This window comes from Aulostomus chinensis, chromosome 18 (assembly GCF_037954235.1).
Source record: "Aulostomus chinensis isolate RoL2024-O1b breed Wild chromosome 18, RoL_Achi_v1.0, whole genome shotgun sequence".
In the NCBI taxonomy this organism is placed as follows: Eukaryota; Metazoa; Chordata; class Actinopteri; order Syngnathiformes; family Aulostomidae; genus Aulostomus; species Aulostomus chinensis.
Window position 1 is genome coordinate 16,404,911 of NC_141337.1, and position 21,270 is coordinate 16,426,180.

The 21,270-nt window shown below is 44.0% G+C and overlaps 3 protein-coding genes across 4 annotated transcripts; 2 read left to right on the top strand and 1 right to left on the bottom strand.

Annotated features, from left to right (window-relative positions):
• The first annotated feature begins 194 nt into the window (after positions 1 to 194).
• mief1 (mitochondrial elongation factor 1) lies at positions 195 to 4,371 on the top strand. 2 transcript variants are annotated; one of them, XM_086186279.1, is made up of 5 exons: positions 195 to 341; positions 421 to 601; positions 713 to 748; positions 1,003 to 1,274; positions 1,372 to 4,371. In XM_086186279.1, the coding sequence occupies exons 1-5, from the start codon at positions 195 to 197 to the stop codon at positions 2,209 to 2,211; spliced, it is 1,476 nt and encodes a 491-aa protein (XP_086042405.1). In that variant the 3' UTR covers positions 2,212 to 4,371. The 2 variants fall into 2 exon arrangements, with proteins under 2 accessions (XP_086042405.1, XP_086042406.1); XM_086186280.1 differs by lacking the exon at positions 713 to 748 and having other exon boundaries at positions 1,372 to 4,366.
• napsa (napsin A aspartic peptidase) lies at positions 4,322 to 9,548 on the bottom strand. The gene is made up of 9 exons (XM_086186281.1): positions 9,405 to 9,548; positions 8,433 to 8,586; positions 7,986 to 8,109; positions 6,392 to 6,510; positions 6,079 to 6,278; positions 5,884 to 6,006; positions 5,580 to 5,724; positions 5,395 to 5,493; positions 4,322 to 5,217 (listed from the first exon to the last, which is right to left on the bottom strand). The coding sequence occupies exons 1-9, from the start codon at positions 9,470 to 9,472 to the stop codon at positions 5,056 to 5,058; spliced, it is 1,194 nt and encodes a 397-aa protein (XP_086042407.1). The 5' UTR covers positions 9,473 to 9,548; the 3' UTR covers positions 4,322 to 5,055.
• A 3,200-nt stretch (positions 9,549 to 12,748) lies between these two features.
• LOC147245419 (uncharacterized) lies at positions 12,749 to 21,200 on the top strand. The gene is made up of 12 exons (XM_086185132.1): positions 12,749 to 12,991; positions 14,312 to 14,391; positions 14,582 to 14,704; positions 14,789 to 14,923; positions 15,734 to 15,847; positions 16,031 to 16,117; positions 16,291 to 16,392; positions 16,835 to 16,954; positions 17,326 to 17,376; positions 17,518 to 17,557; positions 19,012 to 19,066; positions 19,310 to 21,200. The coding sequence occupies exons 2-12, from the start codon at positions 14,332 to 14,334 to the stop codon at positions 20,052 to 20,054; spliced, it is 1,632 nt and encodes a 543-aa protein (XP_086041258.1). The 5' UTR covers positions 12,749 to 12,991; positions 14,312 to 14,331; the 3' UTR covers positions 20,055 to 21,200.
• Positions 21,201 to 21,270: the final 70 nt, after the last annotated feature.

Consider the following 21,270-nt stretch of genomic DNA (forward strand, 5'->3'; position numbering starts at 1 on the left):
CACTGTCAACATCAGGGCAAACAGTAAGCCATGAGTAAGACTGTCTGGGCTCTGGCTGATTAAAGATATTCCATCTGTTCACATGGTAAACAATCAGAGCTGAGAGGATAAGGTGTTGTCTCTTAGTGAAGAAACAACTACAGTACTTAATCTTCTTAATGTCATTCTTGATCCCTTCTGTTTGCAGCTGCAGGATGGCAGGGGTGAATGGAGACCGTAAAGGGAAGAAAGATGACAATGGGCTCGGCACGGCCATTGACTTCATGCTTTCCAATGCCAAGCTTGTGCTGGGAGTGGGAGGAGCAGCTATGCTTGGCATTGCAACGCTAGCAGTCAAAAGAGTAAGTGAGAAGAATTTTATCTGTGGATCCCCAACAAATCCATGACGCCTGTGATATAAGGGAAACAATGCTCTTGCAGATGTACGACCGGGCCATTAGCGCTCCCACCAGCCCCACCAAGATGGAGCAGGGGGGAAAGAGGAGCTGGGAGGAGCCCACCTGGATGGGTTCGTCACCTCGGGTTCTGAATCATGACATGAAGTCCACAGTGAGCAGGTCTCTCCAGTCACTGCCCACCTCCTCACATTCTTTTGAACCAGGTGGGGAAACAGAGCGATAGAATAAATGTTCTCTGTGTCGTTCTACAACGTCACTGCGTGTTTTTGTCAGGCCGATCTTTGGTTGACAGATTTTTTTGGTTTTGTTGACAGGTAGCCTAATTGGAGGACTCTTGCTCTTCCTTTACAGTGGGTGTTCAGTACTGTAGTTAGCTGTTCTTTATTAGATTGATGTCATTTATCTAGTTACTTAATCTCATCTCGCATATGCAGTAGGACACCCCAGTTTTTAGATGCGGATATACTGAGAAAGCACCCGCTTCTTTTTAGTGTGTACAACTTGACCCCTTCAAAATAAATCCTCTAAAAGGGTTGAGGATAGAGCATCCCAAAACTAAAATAACTCAGTTGTGTTTTTTAACTGCTGACTGACTTTGTTCCAGACTGTCTACGGAGGGCTGTGGGTAGGGCTGCAGTGGGAGGCAGCGGCCCCACCCAGTCAGATCTGCTACGCGCCCGGATGCGTCTGTCCCTGCAGGAGCGCCTCTGGGAGTTCTACCAGAATAATGTGAACATTCCCACTGATGAGCAGGCTACAGCCAGGAGGGCGGCGCTGGACATTTGTGCTGAGCTCCGAGTGTTCCTTCATGCTAAACTTCCTGACATGCCACTTAGAGAGATGTACTTGAGTGGCAGTCTGTATGATGACCTGCAGGTCAGAAGTCACCTGCAGTCACACCTGCTTCTACCTTTTTAAGATAGGAGTTTTAGTTCTACTTGATGCATGTTTTTCCTGATCCTCCGTCCCCTAGGTGGTGACTGCAGACCATGCCCAGCTGATGGTGCCTCTAATCTTGGAGAAGAACCTGTGGTCGTCGATCCCCGGGGAGGACACAATCATGAATGTCCCAGGTTTCTGGCTAGTCCGCAGGGAGAATTTGGAATATTTCCCACGGAACAGCAGCTACTGGGACCGGTGCATGGTTGGTGGTTACCTTTCCCCTAAATCGGTCCTGGAGGTCTTTGACAAGCTTGTGGCAGGCTCTATCAATTGGCCAGCCATAGGGAGTGTCCTCGACTACATCATCCGTCCCGTGGTCCCCTCGGAAACACTGACCCTAGAGGTGCAGTATGAGAAGGACCGGAGGCTATACGTGGACTTCCTGCCATTACTTGTAATGGAAGATGGAACCTCACTTATTGCCAAACCACATCGTCTTGCTGCAGAGCGTCATGAAAACCTTTGGCGGCAGAGCTTCCGTGTGGCGGAGACGGCGCGGCTCAGGGCGCTGGATCAGGACGACGGAGGCTGCCGATGCGCCTGCCTCAAGGTGGCTAAAGCTGTGTGCAAGCTCAACCCTGCCCTTAATCGGCTCAACGCCAGCCAGCTCACTAATGCCATCTTGCTGCTGAGTGAAAAACAGCGTGACTGGACCCAAGAAGCCCTCGCCGACAACTTCCTTCAGCTGCTAAGGGCGCTAGTGGGTCACCTGGAGGCTGGGCGGCTGCCCTGTGCCCTCAGCCCAAAGGTCAACTTATTCTGTGAGCTGACTGCACAGGAGGTGGATGAGCTTGGGTACACGCTCTACTGTGCCCTGTCAGAGCCTGAGGGGCTGCTGAGAACTGCTGTAGCAGAGCTTCCCCCTCCCTGAAGAAGGTCACTCTACAGCAGTTGTGGCACCTGGAATATCAGCCAGTGTTTTAACCAGAATGAGATGCTGGGGAGGATGAAAGTTGCATGGAATCATTATTTCTCCTTGACACACGCCATCTTCACGAATGAGACAATGTGTAGTCGCTTATCTGATTGGCTCTTTACAACCCATACGAGGCGCGTTTATCCAAATATTCTTTCACTCTTGGATGAGAGTGAAAACCAAAGTTCACGTCTCTCACTCAAGCTGTGGTATTAATGAAGGTAACACTTGGGATGCTGTTGGCTCAAATATATGGAGGGTTGAAAGGTGGAATCTGATGTCCTCTGAACTGGTTGAACTGAAACTTGTCCAGTGTGTTACCGTGGTTACAGTGATGGATCTTTGCCACTGTGTGGAAATAGAATGTCATATTTGTGTGTGAGCAAACACAAAACCCTAATAAATTCATTAATAAATGGATCCATCTGAAGAGTCAACATTCCTTAGTTAAAGAGAACTTTTCTTGCTGTCGTCATGGAAACTGCTATTTTTTTGACTGTCCACGGAAAAATCAGCCATCTTCCTTAACACACTGGCAGACGAACAACCATTCTGCATGCTACTGTCAATGTGAGGTGAATATACACCAGTCTGCCGCCAATCTGAATTTCAACATACATCCACAATTAAAATGTACTCCCATTTGCAGAACTATGCAGTTTTATTCATTAACCAATAACAGAAGTCTTTTATCATCGTTATCTTGGACTGAGCAGAAGCTATTTCCATGTGACTGGATGTTAATCTAATACAGAGCTGCTCTTTGTTAAGAAAAGATTCTCCTCCTGTCCCATGTGCTGTTCTCCTGCACGTGTCTGCCTCATCGGCCCCTTCACAGGCAGTGTCATATAATCTCCATCTATTTTATTTGTCAGAATGGGATTTTGTCAGAAATGATACGTTTTCTGTTGAATTTCTCCTTGTGACTCCGATGCCAAATTATAACAGTGGAAACTGTCAACAATGCTTTGAATTCCAACTCAGATCCACTTATTTCCTCATCCTCAAACATGCTATAATCTCCGAGGGTCTTGGTGTGTGTTGTATGAGTCCTAACGGCTGAGCTCAAGAAGTGCATCAGTTCTTTACTACCAACAGCCTCCCGTTGTAAACGTGACTCTGTAGTAGCAGGTTTGCTGAATGTGACTCCGTATTAAGCTGCCGATCAGCTTCTAGCCAGTTTCCTCAAGCTCATTTATACAAGTTCAGCCCATGACCCAGAGTGATTAACCTAAGAGGAGCAGCTCTGGCCCACTTCTGAGCAACAGACGCTAGCTGGTGTTGCTAGCCAGGCTGCTGATTTTACTTCCATTTAATGGAGGTTGATGATTACACAACAGAGATTAGCAACACAATTCATGGAGTCCTATCAGCTGACCGACATTGTGAGAGTCTGTGACGACGACAATAGCTGCCACGCTATCACATGGACTTTATCTCTCTCTTTGTCCAAAACAATCACAACTGCTTTTCTTTCACTTTAGGCCTTAGAATGGAAAAATGCAGAAAAAAAAGGAGCAAGTGTCCCCCCTCAACTCATGGTGTTTAGATTCATTGTGCGTTCAGTTAAAAATAGATCCAGATAATGGAGAAAAGTGAATATTTTTGTATTTATTGTACATTTGTAACCAAAAAGATTATTTATTTGAAATAATTCAAGGTGTTAAGTACAACTTGTGCTTCAGTAAGTGCTTTCGTTCTGGATGTACCGATAGCTACATTCTTAATCTGTGAGCGTGCACACCAGGTCTCCCTTCAGACCTAGTTAAGCTTCTACCTACTACTGTGCTGAAGTGAGGGGAGTCACCGTGCCACGTTTATGTTCATGTCAAACTAAACCCAAAGTAGACCACTACCTCTACCTTGTGGAGTTCATACTAGCCAGACGCTGTGTTGCATGCTGTGCATTTCACCTCAGCTTCTTTTTTTTCGTTGGTTTCAACAGAGCAGCACTTTCTACTTCATTAAATGCTACAAATGGCTTTGTATGCTCATCTTTGATTTCTTTTTCAGGGAATGTACAGTTTGAGAAATCCAATAAAAGCAACCTCAATAAATTGTCCATTTCACAATTAAATCAAAGTTTTATTCTGGTATAATAAAATTCACATTGCCATGTTAAAGGAAACTGACATTTTCATGAGAGCACAAATGCAATGCTAGTGATGTTAGAAGGAATTCATGATACTGGAGTTTTGAGAGATTTTACAACTGATACGGCTCATTTTATTTACATACGATGGAAAGCTGTACAGAAACTGTTTACATTTTATACTGAAAAGAGGATTCAGTTTATTTCCAGAACAGTGAACAATAAGCAAAAATGTGGGAACTAAACTTTATTTGCAGGGCCGATGCAATTATGAGCTGTAGGACCAATTTGCATATTAAAAACATGAACTGATATTATCGTGCTTCCCTATTCATTCTTAGAAAACAACCCGTGGGTCAGAGTTACGTCCTCTGAACGTAACACTAAAAAACCCCAACAGCAAACAAAACGCAGAGTTCTGAATCCTGCAATACCAAAGATGTTAAAGCTCAAAAACAGCAGATTCCTAGAAGTGCAAGTGTCCCTTTGTTCAGCAATCCTGTCACAATGGAATCGCCGTTTGAAACTGGATGCACTGATCTCTCAATAAAAATATTCGACATTTAAGTGGCAGACCAGTCCATGTAGTAATCTACAGTTGTGAAATGCTTCTGGCGGTTGCAAATCAAATGGTGCAACATAAATATTTGGTTGCTAGCTTGGTGTGATTGGAGAAGTGCAGAGGTGCCAAGAGTCCTTGAATGGAACTACTTGGCCGGAGCAAAGCCCACACGGTCAGCATTCCTGTCAAACACGGTGTAGTACTTCCCAATGAAAATGTCTCCCAAGATCCACAGAGGCCCCGCAGGAGGAGGGATGTCCATGGCCATGAAGCCTGACAGACAGATGGATGTGCCCATCTGGGTCTCCTGCAGAAGCAGAGAATGTCTAAATATCAGTGGAGGTACTGATGGAGGGTTGAGAGTAATGACGAAGTAACTGGAGAAACCTGATGGGAAGCCTCCCTTTTCAACTGGTGGACCAAAACTGGAAATGACAAAACTCAAGAATGCAAGTCATCCACGTGAGGAAGTGTAACCAAATACCTTCATGACATAATCGTCTCCGGTCAGGTTGAACATCTTCCCTCCGATGTTGAAGGAGATGATGGGGAGAGTTGGAATCTTCTTACAGTCAATCAGGTACTAGGGGAGGACGAGGATGAGAGGCTCAACTTTACCATGCCACACGCACCTTTGCTGCCCGTGCATACAACTTGTAGTGACTGTACCTCTCCCATCAGCAGGGGAAGAGCTCCGATGGCTCTCTGCAGTGCTCGCACTTCCTCCACGGGGCCTACCATCAGGGATGTTCCCGTGTCAACAACTGCCTGGCAACCGGCTTTGCAGAGAGTCAGCTGGTTGCCAACATCAACTCTGTAGGTGAAGGTTAGGGGAGATGCAGCAGCAGCGCCGGACAACGAGACATAAGATCCTTTGTGAGTGTAAGAACTGTCAGTAATGGATGTGAAAGTGTGTGAACGAGGACGCTGTTGTTCACTTCGTTTGTATAACGATCACGAGGCTCCCTCTCACCTGTTCATCTTAATCTGCCAGTACGCCTTGCGTGTGACATTGACGTAGTGCAGGTCTCCAGTGTAGTACTGAGGGTCTGTCCCACCCAGCATCAGCTCTCCTCCTACTGCTGCTGTTGTGTCTCTGGGGACAGGAACCTCATTGTGACTGGGATCCTACAGACGTCTGAACTTAACGTTACCGTAACAACCTCACCTGCTGATGTAGAAGGAGAAGATATTTTGGGGCAGTAGCTTGGCAGCCATGGCCGTGTCAAACACGGGGGTGACGTTAGCCACTGATATGGAGGGGTACGCCATGCCGAGGACCCCATCAAAACGTGCAACGGCAAATGTGATGCCAGGCTGTTTAACCGCCTCACCAAACTTCTGGCTGGGCACAGACAGACCTGCTATCTGCAAGACCACAACACAAACACAGAAAAGTTGAGTTTAATGAAATGATAGGAACAGCGTGACCGCTGAAACTGTGGAATGTAGTTCAACAAAGGGGACAATATGAGACTCACAGTGACTGTGTCTCCACTGATGAAGCCAGACAAGCTGCCTCGGCCATACTGGATGGAGAACTCGGTGCCGTTCTTTACGTATGTGCTGGACTTCTTTGAGTTGTAACGATGATGAAGCCCTGGTGACAACATGAGAACACACCTTTACAGGTTTTTACGCGATCTGAACAAGTCCTTGCGTCATATATTTCAGACTGATTATCAATAGAAAAAATACCTGAAAAAAAAGGAGGAAAAGAGCGCCGCTTCAAGTAAACGAACAGATCGACTGGGGTATCTCGACTGATTCACAAGTGGGTTTAGTGCACTTTTTGGCTGGACCAGAGGAGCAGCACTAAACGAGATTACTGCTGAGCAATCAGAGCTCCCAAGTGATCGTACCTGAGCCACTCGTCAGCATCCGAGTTTTTCATTTGCTGCTGCAGGTATGAGCAGCGTCCTGCTTAAGTGGAAGCCCGGTGTGCAGTGGACATCATGCTATCGGACCCTGGGCCATGCTTCACACAGAGGCCAGAGGCCAATCAGGGCATGAGCACACACAGATCCTAGTCAGTTGTTAACAGGACAAATTGTTGCACAGACATGCGATGCTTCCAAGTTTGACCGCAACTTTGTTTAGTTTAGCACGAAGCAGTCTCCCATCAGCTATGACTGATGACTTAGCCTCTAGGAATAAGAGCCTTATTTCAAAGTTCTGGTGTAGCTAGCAGATATACAGTTAAAGCTTTAGGTCAAAGCTACTCAAACAGAAACCAGAAGTTTCCCTGAGATTAAGCACGACCAGACGTACAGCGCTGAATGCTGGTATTGTAGCAACAAGGCCCACAGCTGCTGCCTACGGCACAGGAGAGACAAACTTGTCCTTCAGCCTAACTGAGGAACACAACAGTGAAGCCCTTTATGTCTGCTGCAGGCTGATGATGGCTGCCGATGTCTCCGCCTCCTAAAGGGATAGTTCAGTTATGATGACGCCAGGTCAGTCCAGTCAGTGTCTCACCTGCTGTAGAGGACTGTCAGGTCACCCTCTGTCTGCAGGATCGGTGTGATCCAGCGACAGGAAGCACGGGAAGGTGCTGCTGTGGGACGAGTACCAGCACCCACACGTCTTTTAGCCACTCACGAGTCCACCCTTCTAGAGTATACATGTCCTTCTACATGCCCGCAACATCTTTGTCACTCTGTACTCCTGTCAAGACAGCCGGTTCCGTCGGGAACATCCCTGAACCACACGATGTCCATGTTCCATTGCCCTGCTGCAGCTGTCATATGTTTGACAGATGTAGAACGTCAGCATTTGTCTTTCCCATCATGTCGCCCTGACGCCAGTTGATAGTTTAGACTGCAGTCTGGTTTGGGTTTATGTCTTTGAAATATTCACACGAAACCGATGTTACCCAAGTGCACTTTGGGATCATTTGTCCGATTTAAAATGTGCTACAATTCCACTGATACAGGAATGCTGAATGTGCCGTCTTGACCCACAGCGGAAGTTTTGCACGAGTTCTTGAAGCGTGTGCAAACTAGATCAAAATCTGAAGTTTCAGGAAACAGCAGATACAATCACAGACGGTACAGCAGCGAAAGGGAAACTCACAGCAGGCGACGTCAAAGAAGGAGCAGTGAATGGACGGGACCCAGAGGTTAGACGAGCCGGTGTCGAAGAGCACAGTGAAGTCCTGAGGAGGCGTTCCTATACTGATGAGTCCGTAGTACTGGGCCTGGAGAACCAAACAGTTCATAACATTAAAGATCTGTCGCACATCTGCGTCAGGGATTCCCGTCCGCCCGTTTCACCGCAGACTAGCAGCATCACCCAAAGCTACGTTTACTTTTTAGACATCACAACTTGTCTGACTTCCAACGAAAATCCTTTCTATTTAATCCTTCCTTCCCTGACCGCCAACACTGAAACACTAAGTTTTGAAACTGGCGTGCGAGACCTCAAAACTCTTCCCTGCGCCGATATTCCACTCAAAACCAACCCACCGTGCGGATATCAGCACCAAGAATGGTGAATTGATCAAGTTTTATAAATGCGTACATCCATGAAGTTGGTCAGTCTCTCTACAGGGACTCTGGGGGAGGGAGCGCTGTCTGGTGCTCCACTAGACTTGGCCAAAGCTCGAATTTGTTCCAGAGACATCCCATTGTCGCTCAGGAGGCGGCGGAGGCTTCTGGTCTTGTGAAGAGGAACTCTGAAATGACAAAAAAAACAAACAAAAGTGAATTAAAAAAAAAGATACTGTTTTCTAAATGAGTGGAGTTTCTAGATAAATAATCAGAGCTCTTCTGAACTTGAGCGCAAATAAAAACAACAACCCATAACGAGCGTTTTATCTAAAGTCAATATGTTGATCAAATGCAAGTTGTGTGAACCGAAAGTGAGCTTTACGACACAAACTGTCAAAAGAGGTAAAACCAGGAGGTGAACAAAAGAGGCTTTGCCGACCATGGCCAGGACACCGCCGAGTAACTAAACAGCTTTGTGAGGGTGACGAACGCATGTCGACATTCCCACCATGAGAGGGCCGTCTGTACATTTGATAGTTCTTTTGTCATCATGACATGACGCTATTGTCTTAGCTAAAAGCTGTCAGTGGGTAATTATCCCTTAACTCCAGTACCGTCTACACAAGACACACACACAAAAACACTGAGTAAACAAAGCCAAGGGTTACAAATATAAAATACAGAGTGCGGTTACATCCTTTTAGAAAAAGAAAGCGTCTACATTGCACCTGGAGCACAGCTGTTCAGTTCTCACAACTTTTCTACACAGTGAGGGGGACTAACGGGATGATTCTGATGTGGGACTTTCAGAAAATGGAACGAAGCAGGGATTCACACTTGAATGGACATTGTTTACTTTCACGTTGTTCTCGACATTAAATGAGACTAATTGAAGACACCCCGTGGTATCGCGAGAGATATAATTAGGAAGTCGACACATTCAATTCACGGCTGAGTCCCCACCAGTGGGACATTCGCGCATCACTTGGGAAATGTTGTTTACCTGACGACGGCGAGGGTTTGTGCGACCAGCAACGCTCCGGTTAAATACAATATCATCGGCCGTATCATTGCTGTCTCCGCAGAAGTCAAATCTAGTTTCTTCCTGGATGCTAACTGGCGCACGGAGCACAACTGACGCAGATGGCTAAATGATCGGCAATGCTCGTATTTACTCGGTTTTATCCGCTGCGCGTGTCATCCGATTGGACGAAAACGGTCCGTCGCTATTTGTCATTGGTGGAGGCGAGTGTCAATCATACCGTCGAAAAGTCACGAGTTGTGAAGTGACGAGAAGTTATTGAGTACATACGGAACCCCTATATTCGATATTACAGCTGAGAAAACATTTCACATGTTGACACGCCTTATACTGTAGAATACAAAGACGTAATACGCCGAGCCTACACTTCCCATAGTGCTTTGTCATGTCAGCGTTAACGTCTTTAAAACCTTATTTCTCTTGGATTCGTTTCAAAAAGTCTTCAACTCCAAATGAATATTTTTGGACTTTGGACAGCTGGCAAAAGCAAAAAAAAAAAAAAAAAAAAAATTATGAAAGGAGTTGCATGTATTTTGAGAAAGGAACTGTATTTCCATTCTCTTTGCAGTAGATTTGTAAAGTTATTTTTGATATCGTAACAAATCCCTCTGCAGTAAAACTAAATGAGGGTTGTACTGGCATGTAGCCCAGTGCAACAGCGTGATTTATACTGTCATTCAAAATCACAAGGTGAAAATGCAACAGCGGTGTTGGCGTAAACCAAACATATGAGGCTGCTGAGGAAGTCACCTGTCAAATGCCCACACAGGTGAGCATGGCAGCAAGGTGCTTTCAAGGCCTTCAGCATTTAGGAGTGCTGTTTATAACCCTCTGCAGAAACCAAGAAACAGACGCATCAAGCTGATGCCCCTTTGCAAATGGAAGTTTCCACTGGATATTGAGATCAGATACCAGTAGGCCTGCCAGGATGTACCAGACGTCGTGGTCATTGATGGCTCTCATTTCATTCACACAGACTATTATTGAAATATTAAACTGGCCCCTGATTTTTGTTTAGTGCTTATCTACTTCCATTACATATATATATATATATATCTATATATCTATATATATATATATATATATATATATATATATTACAGTATATATATGGTATTCAATGTTTTTTCTTTATTTTTATATTTGTACTACTTTCTACATTGTTGATACATACTGAAGACATCAAATATATGAAGCAAGATATATGGAATCATGTAGCAGAGAGAAAACTTAGAGAGCTAAATTTGTTTAATATTTTACATTCCTCAAAGTAGCCTCCCTTCACTTTGTTGACAGCGCTGCAAACCCTTGGCCTTCTCTCAATGAGCGTCACGATGTCATCACCTGAAATGGTTTGCACTCCTCAGGTTTGCCTTGTCAGGGTTCATTTGAGGAACGTCTTGCCTTCTTGATGGGTTGGGACCCTCAGTTGTGTTGTACAGAAGTCAGGTTGGTACTCAGCTGACAGCTCTATTTGACAACTGTTAGAACTCACATTAAGAACCAGTCGGCTAAGAGGAACAACGGTGCATCGTTACTTTAAGAACTGAAGGTCAGTCAGTCTGGAAATTGCAAAATCTTTAAATGTGTCCCTGAGCGCAGTCACAAAAACCATCAAGAGCTACGATGAAACTGGCCCACATGAGGACCGGCCCAGGAAAGGAAGACGAGAGTCTCCTCTGCTGCTGAGGATGAGTTCATCCCAGTCACCAACCTCAGAATCACAAGCTAACAGCACCTCAGATCAGAGCCCAGATAAAAGCCACCCAGAGCTCTAGTAGCAGACACATCTCTACATCAACTGTTCAGAGAGACTGGGCCAACCAGGCCTTCATGGTCGAATAGCTGCTAAGAAACCACGACTAAGGAAAAGGAACAAGCAGAAGAGATTTGTTTGGGCCAAGAAACTCAAGAAATGACATGAGAGCAGTGGAAATGTGGACTTTGGTCTGATGAGTCCAAATTTGAGATCTTTGGTTCCTCCTGGTTTGTGTTTAGTTGGACCATCATTGATTTTTCAAAAGGACAGTGACCCCAAACACACCTCCAGGCTGTGTACAGGCTACTTGACCAAGAAGGAGAGTGATGGAGTGCTGCACCACATGACCTGGCCTCTACAGTCACCTGACCTTAACCCAGTCGAGACGGTTTGGGTTGAGATGGACCGCAGAGTGAAGGCCAAAGGGCCAACGAGTGCTCAGCATCTCTGGGAACTCCTTCAAGACCGCTGGAAAACCATTTCAGGTGACGAAGCTCATCAAGAGTGTGCAAAGCAGTAATCAAAGCAAAGGGAGGCCATTTTGAAGAATCAAAAATATTCACACGTTTGTTTACTTCATAATTCCACATGTGTTCATTCATAGTTTTGATGCCTTCAGTGAGAGTCTGCAATGTAAACGTAATGAAAATGAAGAAAAACCATGAAAAGAGAAGGTGTGTCCAGACGTTTGACTGGTCGTGTACATATAATTACATGTATTTTAAAGTTTGCCGTGAACTGAAACTATATTTCTACCATGTCTGATCAGAGCTGGTTTAAGGGAAAGCCCCTGGGCTGTGAGGAAGCCAAGTTCAGTGGTTCACTTGTGCAGTGCATAACAGTGTGTGTTCTGCCATGAGTCATCAACCCTTTCATAATCCTGATATTCTCCTGCGGCAGACTATCCAAACCACACAGAGTCCTGATCTCAAAACCAGTTTTCAGGGACCCCTGAACCTGGACACCCTTCTATCTCCACACCTGATCACATCAAACTGAACTTTTTTTTATAAAGTTAATCTGTTATCATTGAAAGCATCACTTCACAAGTACCCAGAACTTCTACGCAGCACTGGATAAGAATTAGTCTTTCACAAATTTGAAAAGAAAAAGTCCAGGTGGGTCACCCTTGACGTTCAACACTGCTTCTTCCTCTGACTCGATGCAGTTGCAGATAAAATCCCTCAGCACTCACCGAGCCTGTCAAACAAGTTTGAGATGAAATCCCTTACAAGATCCACAACAAATACTTCTGACTGATTTACACATGGACAAAAAAAAATGCTTCAAGAAAGTGAGACACACAGAGTCACCCTCACTGATCCACTTCAAGTAGTTGCTACTCCCTACAAACTGTTCAAACTTAAAGACTCCTAGACAGGGTTAAGGGTTCAGGTAGTGCATCTGGGTGAAGGTTCAGATCACGGAAGGAATCAAGATGGATACACTGACATGTGTGGTCAAACGTTAACACGTACATGTTTTTCTGAACGCCCATGCTGACATATTAGCCTTCTTTCCATTTTAAACGACTAAGACAAGGATCCACCCATTCTTTTTGACTGTGACGGGGTGTCAAACACCTTCAGACTTACACTCGATGACGGGGATGAAGGGACGTAAAGACAGAGCAGAGGGAGGAGTTGGCATCTTTGGCATATCTGGTTCTTCAAGACAACACCTTAAACCTCTGTGAGAAATGGCGTTACCTTTCTTGTGCTGGATCCACAAAAGATAAAACTGAATATACTTTGGATTATAGTGACCTCTTTTAAACCGGAGCATGACAGTAAGTCCCTTCATTTGATCAAAGTATTAAGGTATTCTTCTAATTTCCAGGAGAGAATTGAATTCAGCATTAATGGTTGCTAAAACAAACGTACAAATGTCCAATATTTCTGCCCCTTTAGCCTAGAAATGCCCTCTGTCACGGATACATGGGATTGGCAAGAGGGGGAAACAACACTTAATTTAATTTCTTTCTCTTTTTTTTGCCTTTAAATACTTTGGGGGAGATCCTGACTATTCTTATTGTACAAGCATTTTTTTTTTCCTTTTCAAAATCACACCCATGGAGGTGAAGCTTGCAGAGTTTCTGGTATGAGGGGAGGTCATGTAAGTATCTACTCCAAAAAATCTCATCCCTGAGGCTTTATGTTCAGGCATGACTGAGGAACATACGCACACAGACACATGCACACTTTGGGTTGAATCAAATATGCTGGTGAGTGCTGTGAGGTGTTTCGTTATTTATGAGCGGTCAAGTGCACACGGTCCTATGGTTCTACACACTCGAAGAACGGGGCTTTGTCGGTTTCTGTGCTAACTGAAGCTAACAGCAAGCAACTTGTGTTGTCGTGCAGTCTTGATTTGCAGCGGTGTGTTCGAAACAGGAGTGTGGATGTTTAATATTCTTTTAAAACATTGACTCACTTATACAGTTAATTAAATTGTACATTTCACTACCCGATTCAGAACTGAACAAGAACAGCTACATGCTCCATTAACGTCCCCGTAACCACGACAGTAAACCAGTGTGGACGGGATCCCGAGCAGCTAAATGCATTCAGCTGTCAATCATTCTAATTATTATGTCAGACATTGGATAAAGGTGAAACAGTATCAGTTATCATAGGAATAAAGGCTTGAGAGCATATGGACCAAGTAGTTTTAGCAGTCAGAAACTGATGAATTACTCAGGAGAGACTGCTGTTATGCAATTGGTGGCTCTGACATCATGTAAAGCTTTATTAGGTTAGCTTGGCTAATTATATTAGCCATTATTATAAGTATTACATAAAGGGGTAAGAGGGGTGTCATATTCCCAACTGTGGACTCGGAGCAACCCCCCCCCCCACATCTAATATTTGCTTTAGGGGGTTTGTGAGGGCGAGCAGCTCTGGACGTCTTTATGACACAAAGGTCAGGAGGGCGCAGTGTCAAAACAACAACCGTGCAAGATTCTTTGTGATTTGGGGAATGGTTCTTAAACATCATGGTAACATTTTAGGAAGACAATGATGACATACGCAAGTTACAGTATATTTCTGATGTATCTCTGATAAATCAACGCGTATATCTAATTTCTGTCACGATCCCACCCCCCCAGCCCCCAGCACGAACTACACAATGACATCTGCCACCAGCACCTGTGAGAGTTCACCGTCTGAAGACCCGCTTGAATCAATGGTAAAAAAACAAACAAAACATTGCAGGCTTTCCCGTTTACTGTAGATCTCTGAATTCCTGACAGCTGTGTGTTCAGCATTATAATGTTTGCATCTGTAGAGGAAGTAAAGAGTCTCGCTAGAAATTTACCGTAACTTTCTGCTTTGTTCCCTTATCTGTTTTTTTTTTTTTTTTGCCTTCTTTTTGTCAGCCTGAGCTCACAAATGGAAACCAGTCAGACATCAAGGTTAAGCCTGTACCTCGGCCCAGGTCTAAATATCCTCTAAAGTCGAAGAATAACAACAACACTGCTGACAAAGCTGGCAGCACGGTGGTGAGTTACTAGGATATTGTCACTAAAGTCATTATGTGGGAATTACCAGTGTGGATGTAATGTATAGTCCGGCCTTTTTCTCAGAGTTGCCATAATACTGAGGACCCTTGCCCTCTTCGTCCACCTACCCGACCACAGAACCTGACATATGTGACCTGCTTGAACCCTTCACCTAATGGAGATGATCAGTTTACCTCCAATACTGACACAAGTGCGAAGGTAAATCAGAGTTTTTCACAATCAAATAAGTGCATTTTTACTCCATGAATGAACACCGTAAGTGAAACATTACAAAAAACAAATAAGACTCATCTGAAAGGAACAGTCTGAGGTTTGGGGAAGTCCCCTGGTTTGCGTTCTCACGGAGAGCTGGAAGATAAGCTCGACAACGGTTTTTGGGTCATGAGTCACTCTTCAGCAGTGCCTAAGCAGTAAAAATCACCTAGTTGTTGTGACGTTGACCCCAGCATGTGAAAGTAAAGACGCATTTCTGTTGATTCTGTTAATATGACGCCACTGTTGGGCCTTGCTGTCTGTATAAAGGTACACAGGGACGGGTGAGGGGGCGGATTGTTCCACCTCTGAACTGGCAGTGGAGATTTTAACCATGACTGTGCAAAAGGGACATAGTGTTTGGTCACACGTCTCTTGCGGAACCAGCCAGAGTGCAACAAAACACTCTTAGGAGGCAGTATTATTGTCGTGGTGTTTATGCAAAGCATCAAAATGGTGTGTTTGTGTGTGTGTGTGTGTGTGGGGGGGGGCACTTTAATGGTAATATTCTCAATGAAATTATAAAAGAGGATCATTTAACATTCCAGTATTGTGGAAAACAGCCGAAGTGCAAACTCATAAGCATTGTCAATGTCATCATTCCAAGCTCCGCCCATTCTTTTACTACTGCTACTCAGCTGCTGTCATTGTTTCCTTATCAACCATCATGTTGAACTTGAAGTACTGCATGTTTTAGCTCTGCTTGTCTTTTGCTGATACTTCCAACACAATATTTCTTACGTCATTTTTCCACAGGAGCCTCAAACTGATAGCGACAAGCAAAGACGTCCTCCTCCTCCACCTCCGCGACCTCCCCCTCCCTCCAACTGTCACGATACGCAAACTTCCAACACGCGACAAATACCTGAGGTAACAACTGACAGTTTCACTTTTCCAAATCCAGCCAACACTCCTGAACGCATCATCCACCCTCTTTGAGATTTATCTGAAAGGGATTTTCTTTCTAGCGGAATCCCAAACCACTAAAAAAAAAAAAAAAAAGCTTTAAAAGCGTCAAATATTGAATTTATTTCTTTTTTGTCACCTGGCTAGAGACGAACAGAAGAGACGCAGTATCAGAGGAGTTCCTCCGTGGACTCCAACATGCTTCTTGACATCTCTGGGACACCCGGTGAAATGGTAAATGACACGATTATTTCATATATTCATTTTTCCCCCTATTATTCAAAGCTATTTTATTCTTCTATAGAGTTCCACCTTTGTTTGTCCAACCCAGCAATTAACAGCACAAATGCTCAGGAACCTGTGACGATCTTTTATGACTCTCTAACGCTAACAATATTGATTTTCAGCCCACGGGTATTTACAGACCTACAGGTCCGTCTCGCTCGTCTGCGTACAGGCGTTCGTCCATCACCAACTCAGCGTCGCTGTATGGAGGATCACCCCTACAGGTATGAGAGCCGCCAACAGCTGACAGGTGATGAACCTGCAACAATAGTAACAAAAGGTGTTGGTCATGCCCTCTGGGAACAACTGACATCAAGACCCTCGTTTCCTGCATTTCCAGTGTCGGACTGTCAAGTCAGCATGAACAGCAGATTCTCACAATTAAGTACAATTTTTTTGACATTGCTCCCAAACTATATGTGATGTCAGAAATCGTGCTTGTAGGCAAATTGAGATTTAACTTGGTTTGGAAGACATTTATCCCTCCTGCAGATTAATTTAAAAACATTCGGTCAAACTTCCAAGTTCCGGTTCGACTGGAGTAAGAATTTTGATTGGAGGGAGACTTCTGGAAACTGATAACGCAAGGCAACATTACATCTTTTGGTTTCGTGCTGATCGAATCATTCAGATGTATTTAGAAAAGTGTCTTTTTTTCTATAACAGGTCAGATCACCACCTGCATTCAGTCCTCCGGCCCCGCCTTCAATAAATGGAGCAACAGAACCAGTTTACACTGAGATTCCTGACTACGTTACAGTTCTGCCTAATGATGATCATAACATGGTAACACACACACACACACACACACACACACACACACACACACACACATTTACATTCAAAATAATGTAATTTCACAATAACTTTTTTCATTAGGCGCAACAGAGGTTGTTAAAAGGTATTTAATTAGCAGGGTGTGTGTATCAAAGAGTCACAAACATATTCATCCAGACTTGGAGAGTGATTTAGAGCTCCTCTCTCAACTTCTCATCCTATCTCTGTAAATGCTGCAGAAACTATTAAAGTCCCCCCAGTGTGGGTTGAATAAAGTATTCTTTTCTTATTCTTATTATTAAGTTGTCAATTGGTAGATTTAAGCAACCGTGTTTGCGGATTCATTAATTTCTGCTCAACCATGGATGATGCCTCCTCAGGCCCAACTAAACCGCCCAGGTGGCCATCAGCCGGCCATAGAGGACACAGAGGTAACCTCACACACTCCTTCATCCGCTTTTATATTGAGTACATTTGAAGATGTCTGTCTATCCTCTCTGACTCCTGAAAGTCTGAAATCAGAGAATCATTACAAAACCTGCATGAATGAAGTCTTGTCTCATTTTTCTCAGGACATCAATGGGATGCTGAAATGGTTGAAAAGAGAGTCAAGTAAGTATGTTCGGTACTGATGTCCTCCAAACACATTATGGAGGTGCAGAATCTGTCGACAAGTGACCCACTTTTGAGATATGAAGAGATAAGGGACTGTAACAATAAACTATTTGTCCGTCCATCCAAGGGTTGCGGGGGTGGGGGTTCAGCATCTTGCTCAAGGATACTTTGACATGGTCACTGGGGGAAGTGAGGATCGAACCAGCAACCCTTCATCTGCTGGATGGCCACTCGACCTCTGAGCCATGCCGCCCTCTGAAATATTTGTTTTTAATCACAAGAAGTTCTCCTCAATAACGTCCTCGCTAAGAGTTTTTGAAAGGACTCACAAAAATGCTGAGGGCAAGAAATCCTGCGCTAAGTGGGTTACCGTATTCTTTCTTTCAAATGTTTTCATAGTGAAGCATGTGCAAAGGAGTAATAAAGACGTCATCGGAGGAGGTACCATGCCTTATTTCAAGTAGGGGAGAAAAAAAGGGGTCATAACACAAAAATGTAGCAAAACAAACAGACCATCTACAACCCTTATCCAGAAATACGAGAACTAGCTTCCAGGTCCTTTCCTCCGTTTAGGAGCTGCTCTTAGCTCGAAAAAAATCTTGTTAAATTCTCTCAGATGGGAAATTTAGGAATCCTAAAAAAAGGAATGAGATGTTCTTTTTTCCCTTAAATCAGCAATTTAAGAGCGACGTTTTAGCCTTAAGATGTTTGGTGAATGAAGGCACTGTGGTACATTGTAGCAATACTGACCAATCACATTTCAGCAAGCTTTAGGACTAACAGTCAGGAAGAGAGGTTGAATACATTTGCAAAAATTTAAACATTTTTTTGGGCGGCACAGTGGTGCAGTGGTCAGCACTGTCACCTCACAGCTCCATCACAGGATCTTTCTGTGTGAGTCTCCATGTTCTCCCTGTTCCTGTGTGGGTTCTCTCTGGTACTCCAGCTTCCTCCCACAGTCCAAAGACATCAAGAGAGGACGAGGCTGATTGATACTCTAAATTGACCGTAGGTGTGACTGTGAGTGTGAATGGTTGTTTGTCTCTATGTGCTGGTCCTGTGATGGACTGGTGACCCGTCCAGGGTGAACCCCGCCTCTCGCCTGAAGGCTGCTGGGATAGGCTCCAACCTTTGAAAATGGATGGATGAAACATTTTTAATGTTGTCTGTACTGATTTGTTTGCTGTAACAACCCTGTCATAGAAACCATCCCATAAGTTCTCCACTGTTCCATCTCAAACTGCTAATTAGACACTAACCTATGACAGCCAGACAAGACCCCTGGCCTGGATATCCACTGAATACTCATAGCTGATGGAGTGAAAATGTAGGAGAGGTGGATGGCTATTGAAGCTGTACCCTGAGAACCAAAACCTGATCTTTTATTAACGAAGAAATTCTTGATCAAAATGTGCATCGTCCAGTGAATGCCTGTGCTGCTTTCCCTGCAGGACCTCATCACATGTCTCTGTCACTGTATGGCCTCAGTCTAGAGCAGGAAATCAGGTAACAACAGAGAAATGAATGAAAGTCTTTTTGGGAAATGGCAGCATTCTTTATGCGCTTAATTTTGTTGTTACATTTCTTTAAAAAAAAAGCACATAATTACGACACATCTGGTGCGTGGTTCGAGCGTGAGCTTTTACATAATGAGACTGTCAAAGTAAATTGGTTTGAATACTGCATTTTACTATGTACTTAGAAGTTTGTTTTTTTGTTTTTTAAAAAGCCTCTTCTGTCACTCTGCAGAGAGTTTAATCAGCGAGCCCTAAAAGTGAAGCAGGCCCTGCGTCTCTACAACCTCCTCATGATGAAACGCAATGAAAGCATGCGGGACACCATTGCAAACATCACGGCCATGTCCAACAACCTGGACAAGTTTGAGAAGAGGGTCAAAAACATGGGCATTGCAGGAGGCACCACGGGTGCTGTAGGAGGGGCAACTGCAGTGGTGGGCATCGCCCTGGCTCCCGTGACGATGGGCACCTCACTGATCGCTACGGCTGTTGGCGTTGGCATGGTGGCAGCTGCTGGAGGCATGGGCGCTCACGCTAACAAGCCCAGCAAGAAGACTGTGACTCGGACAACAGTTGTGAAACTACTCAAAGATTATGAGACAAACGTAGCTGATATAGAGCACTGTTTAGTCTTCATCCTCTGCGGGATGAATGAGCTTCAAAGGCATGACCTCGCCAGGTTACAGAGGGCAGGGGCCCACTTGGATGCACTGAGGGTGGCTCATCTGTCCCAGTCAGTGCTGAGGAGTGAAATGAACAATGGTGGGAGGACTTCTGCTGTGCCCACAGGTGGGATGTCATCAGTAAGACTGATTCGGGCCTTTGACAAGGAAATGGATCAGTATTTCAAAGAGAAAGATATACAGAGGCTGAGGAAGTCCACGAAGAGCAGGTTTTCAAGCAGAGTACACCTGCTGGCTCAGAATCTACAGGATGAACTAGATTATCTGAATTATATGTGGGAAATGTTTTGTTGAATGAAAAAAACTCTGCATTTGAATATCATTGAAGTAATCTGAGGCCCTCAGGAGGAAAGGAATTCAGAGCCTCTGGTATCCCCCAGGAAAACTCACCCTGTTTAAGATCTTATAGCATTAAAAGGGTATACTTTGCCTTTCAAGCACTTTTTTCACTGCTGCACCACTTTTAGTGACACAAGAATGCACCCCCCCCCCCCCCAAACGAAAGCACGTCTAATTAGTTTGAAGCTAACGGCAGATATGGCCACCAACTACAACTCTATAGTACTATTTTGTTTTATTCTGTTCCACCGTATTCTTTAACCAACAATATGCCCAGTCCTCCATTAACACTTTGAAACTATAACAACTCCAGTTCAGCCCTTGTTGGCGTTACGATGCCTGACCGACTTGTACTCCACTGAATTAACTTGCTTACTCTCATTCATGGCAGCACCAAACCGGAAGGGTAAGAGTCACTTTGGTTGAGTACAAAATGACGACATTTAGAGTTTGTCAACTTACGTTTTTTTGAACAGTTTTGTTGGTTGGCTTCGGTTAGTATGACCTTCAAGCTAACCATATGTGGCTGGCTCTTTCTTTGTTTTGGATAAAAGAAAGTGATGCAGCAGTGAAACAAAAAAAAAATTCTGACCCCAAGACGCATAATAATGAATGTTTCAAAGACAAAATAATTTTTGGGTGAAGTCCAGTATGTGTAGATGTATAATCTTTCTGCTTCTTAACAACAAAGATGGGGATTTTTGTTTCGTAATGCTCCAGCCTCACTTGATCAGTAGCCTTCAGGTGTAGCATCCTGAAACTGTTTCATATCTTTTCTACATCCAAAAAGAACATCATGCAAACTGTTAATATTTAACAAAGCATTTTAAAAGACTGTTTGTTTACAAATATTTCAAGAATATTTGAAATGTCTTGCTCACTTCTCCGCCTACTTAACTAACATTTATCATTTTAACACCAAAAAATGAAATGTTTGACTTGTCAAAGCTGTACTTAAGCGAAGGTTACAGCTAAAAAAAACCCAAAAACTTAAAAACTTAACTAATTTGAATTACTCTTGTCATACAATCTTGTAATAACAATAATAATAATAACAATAATAAATAATAATAATAAAAAGCTTGTATTCACATCCCAAGTGTAGTAGTTTTCTTTTAGGACGTGTGTGAGCGTGAAATGCCTTGCACAAACTCTAGCGGAGTGATAATAC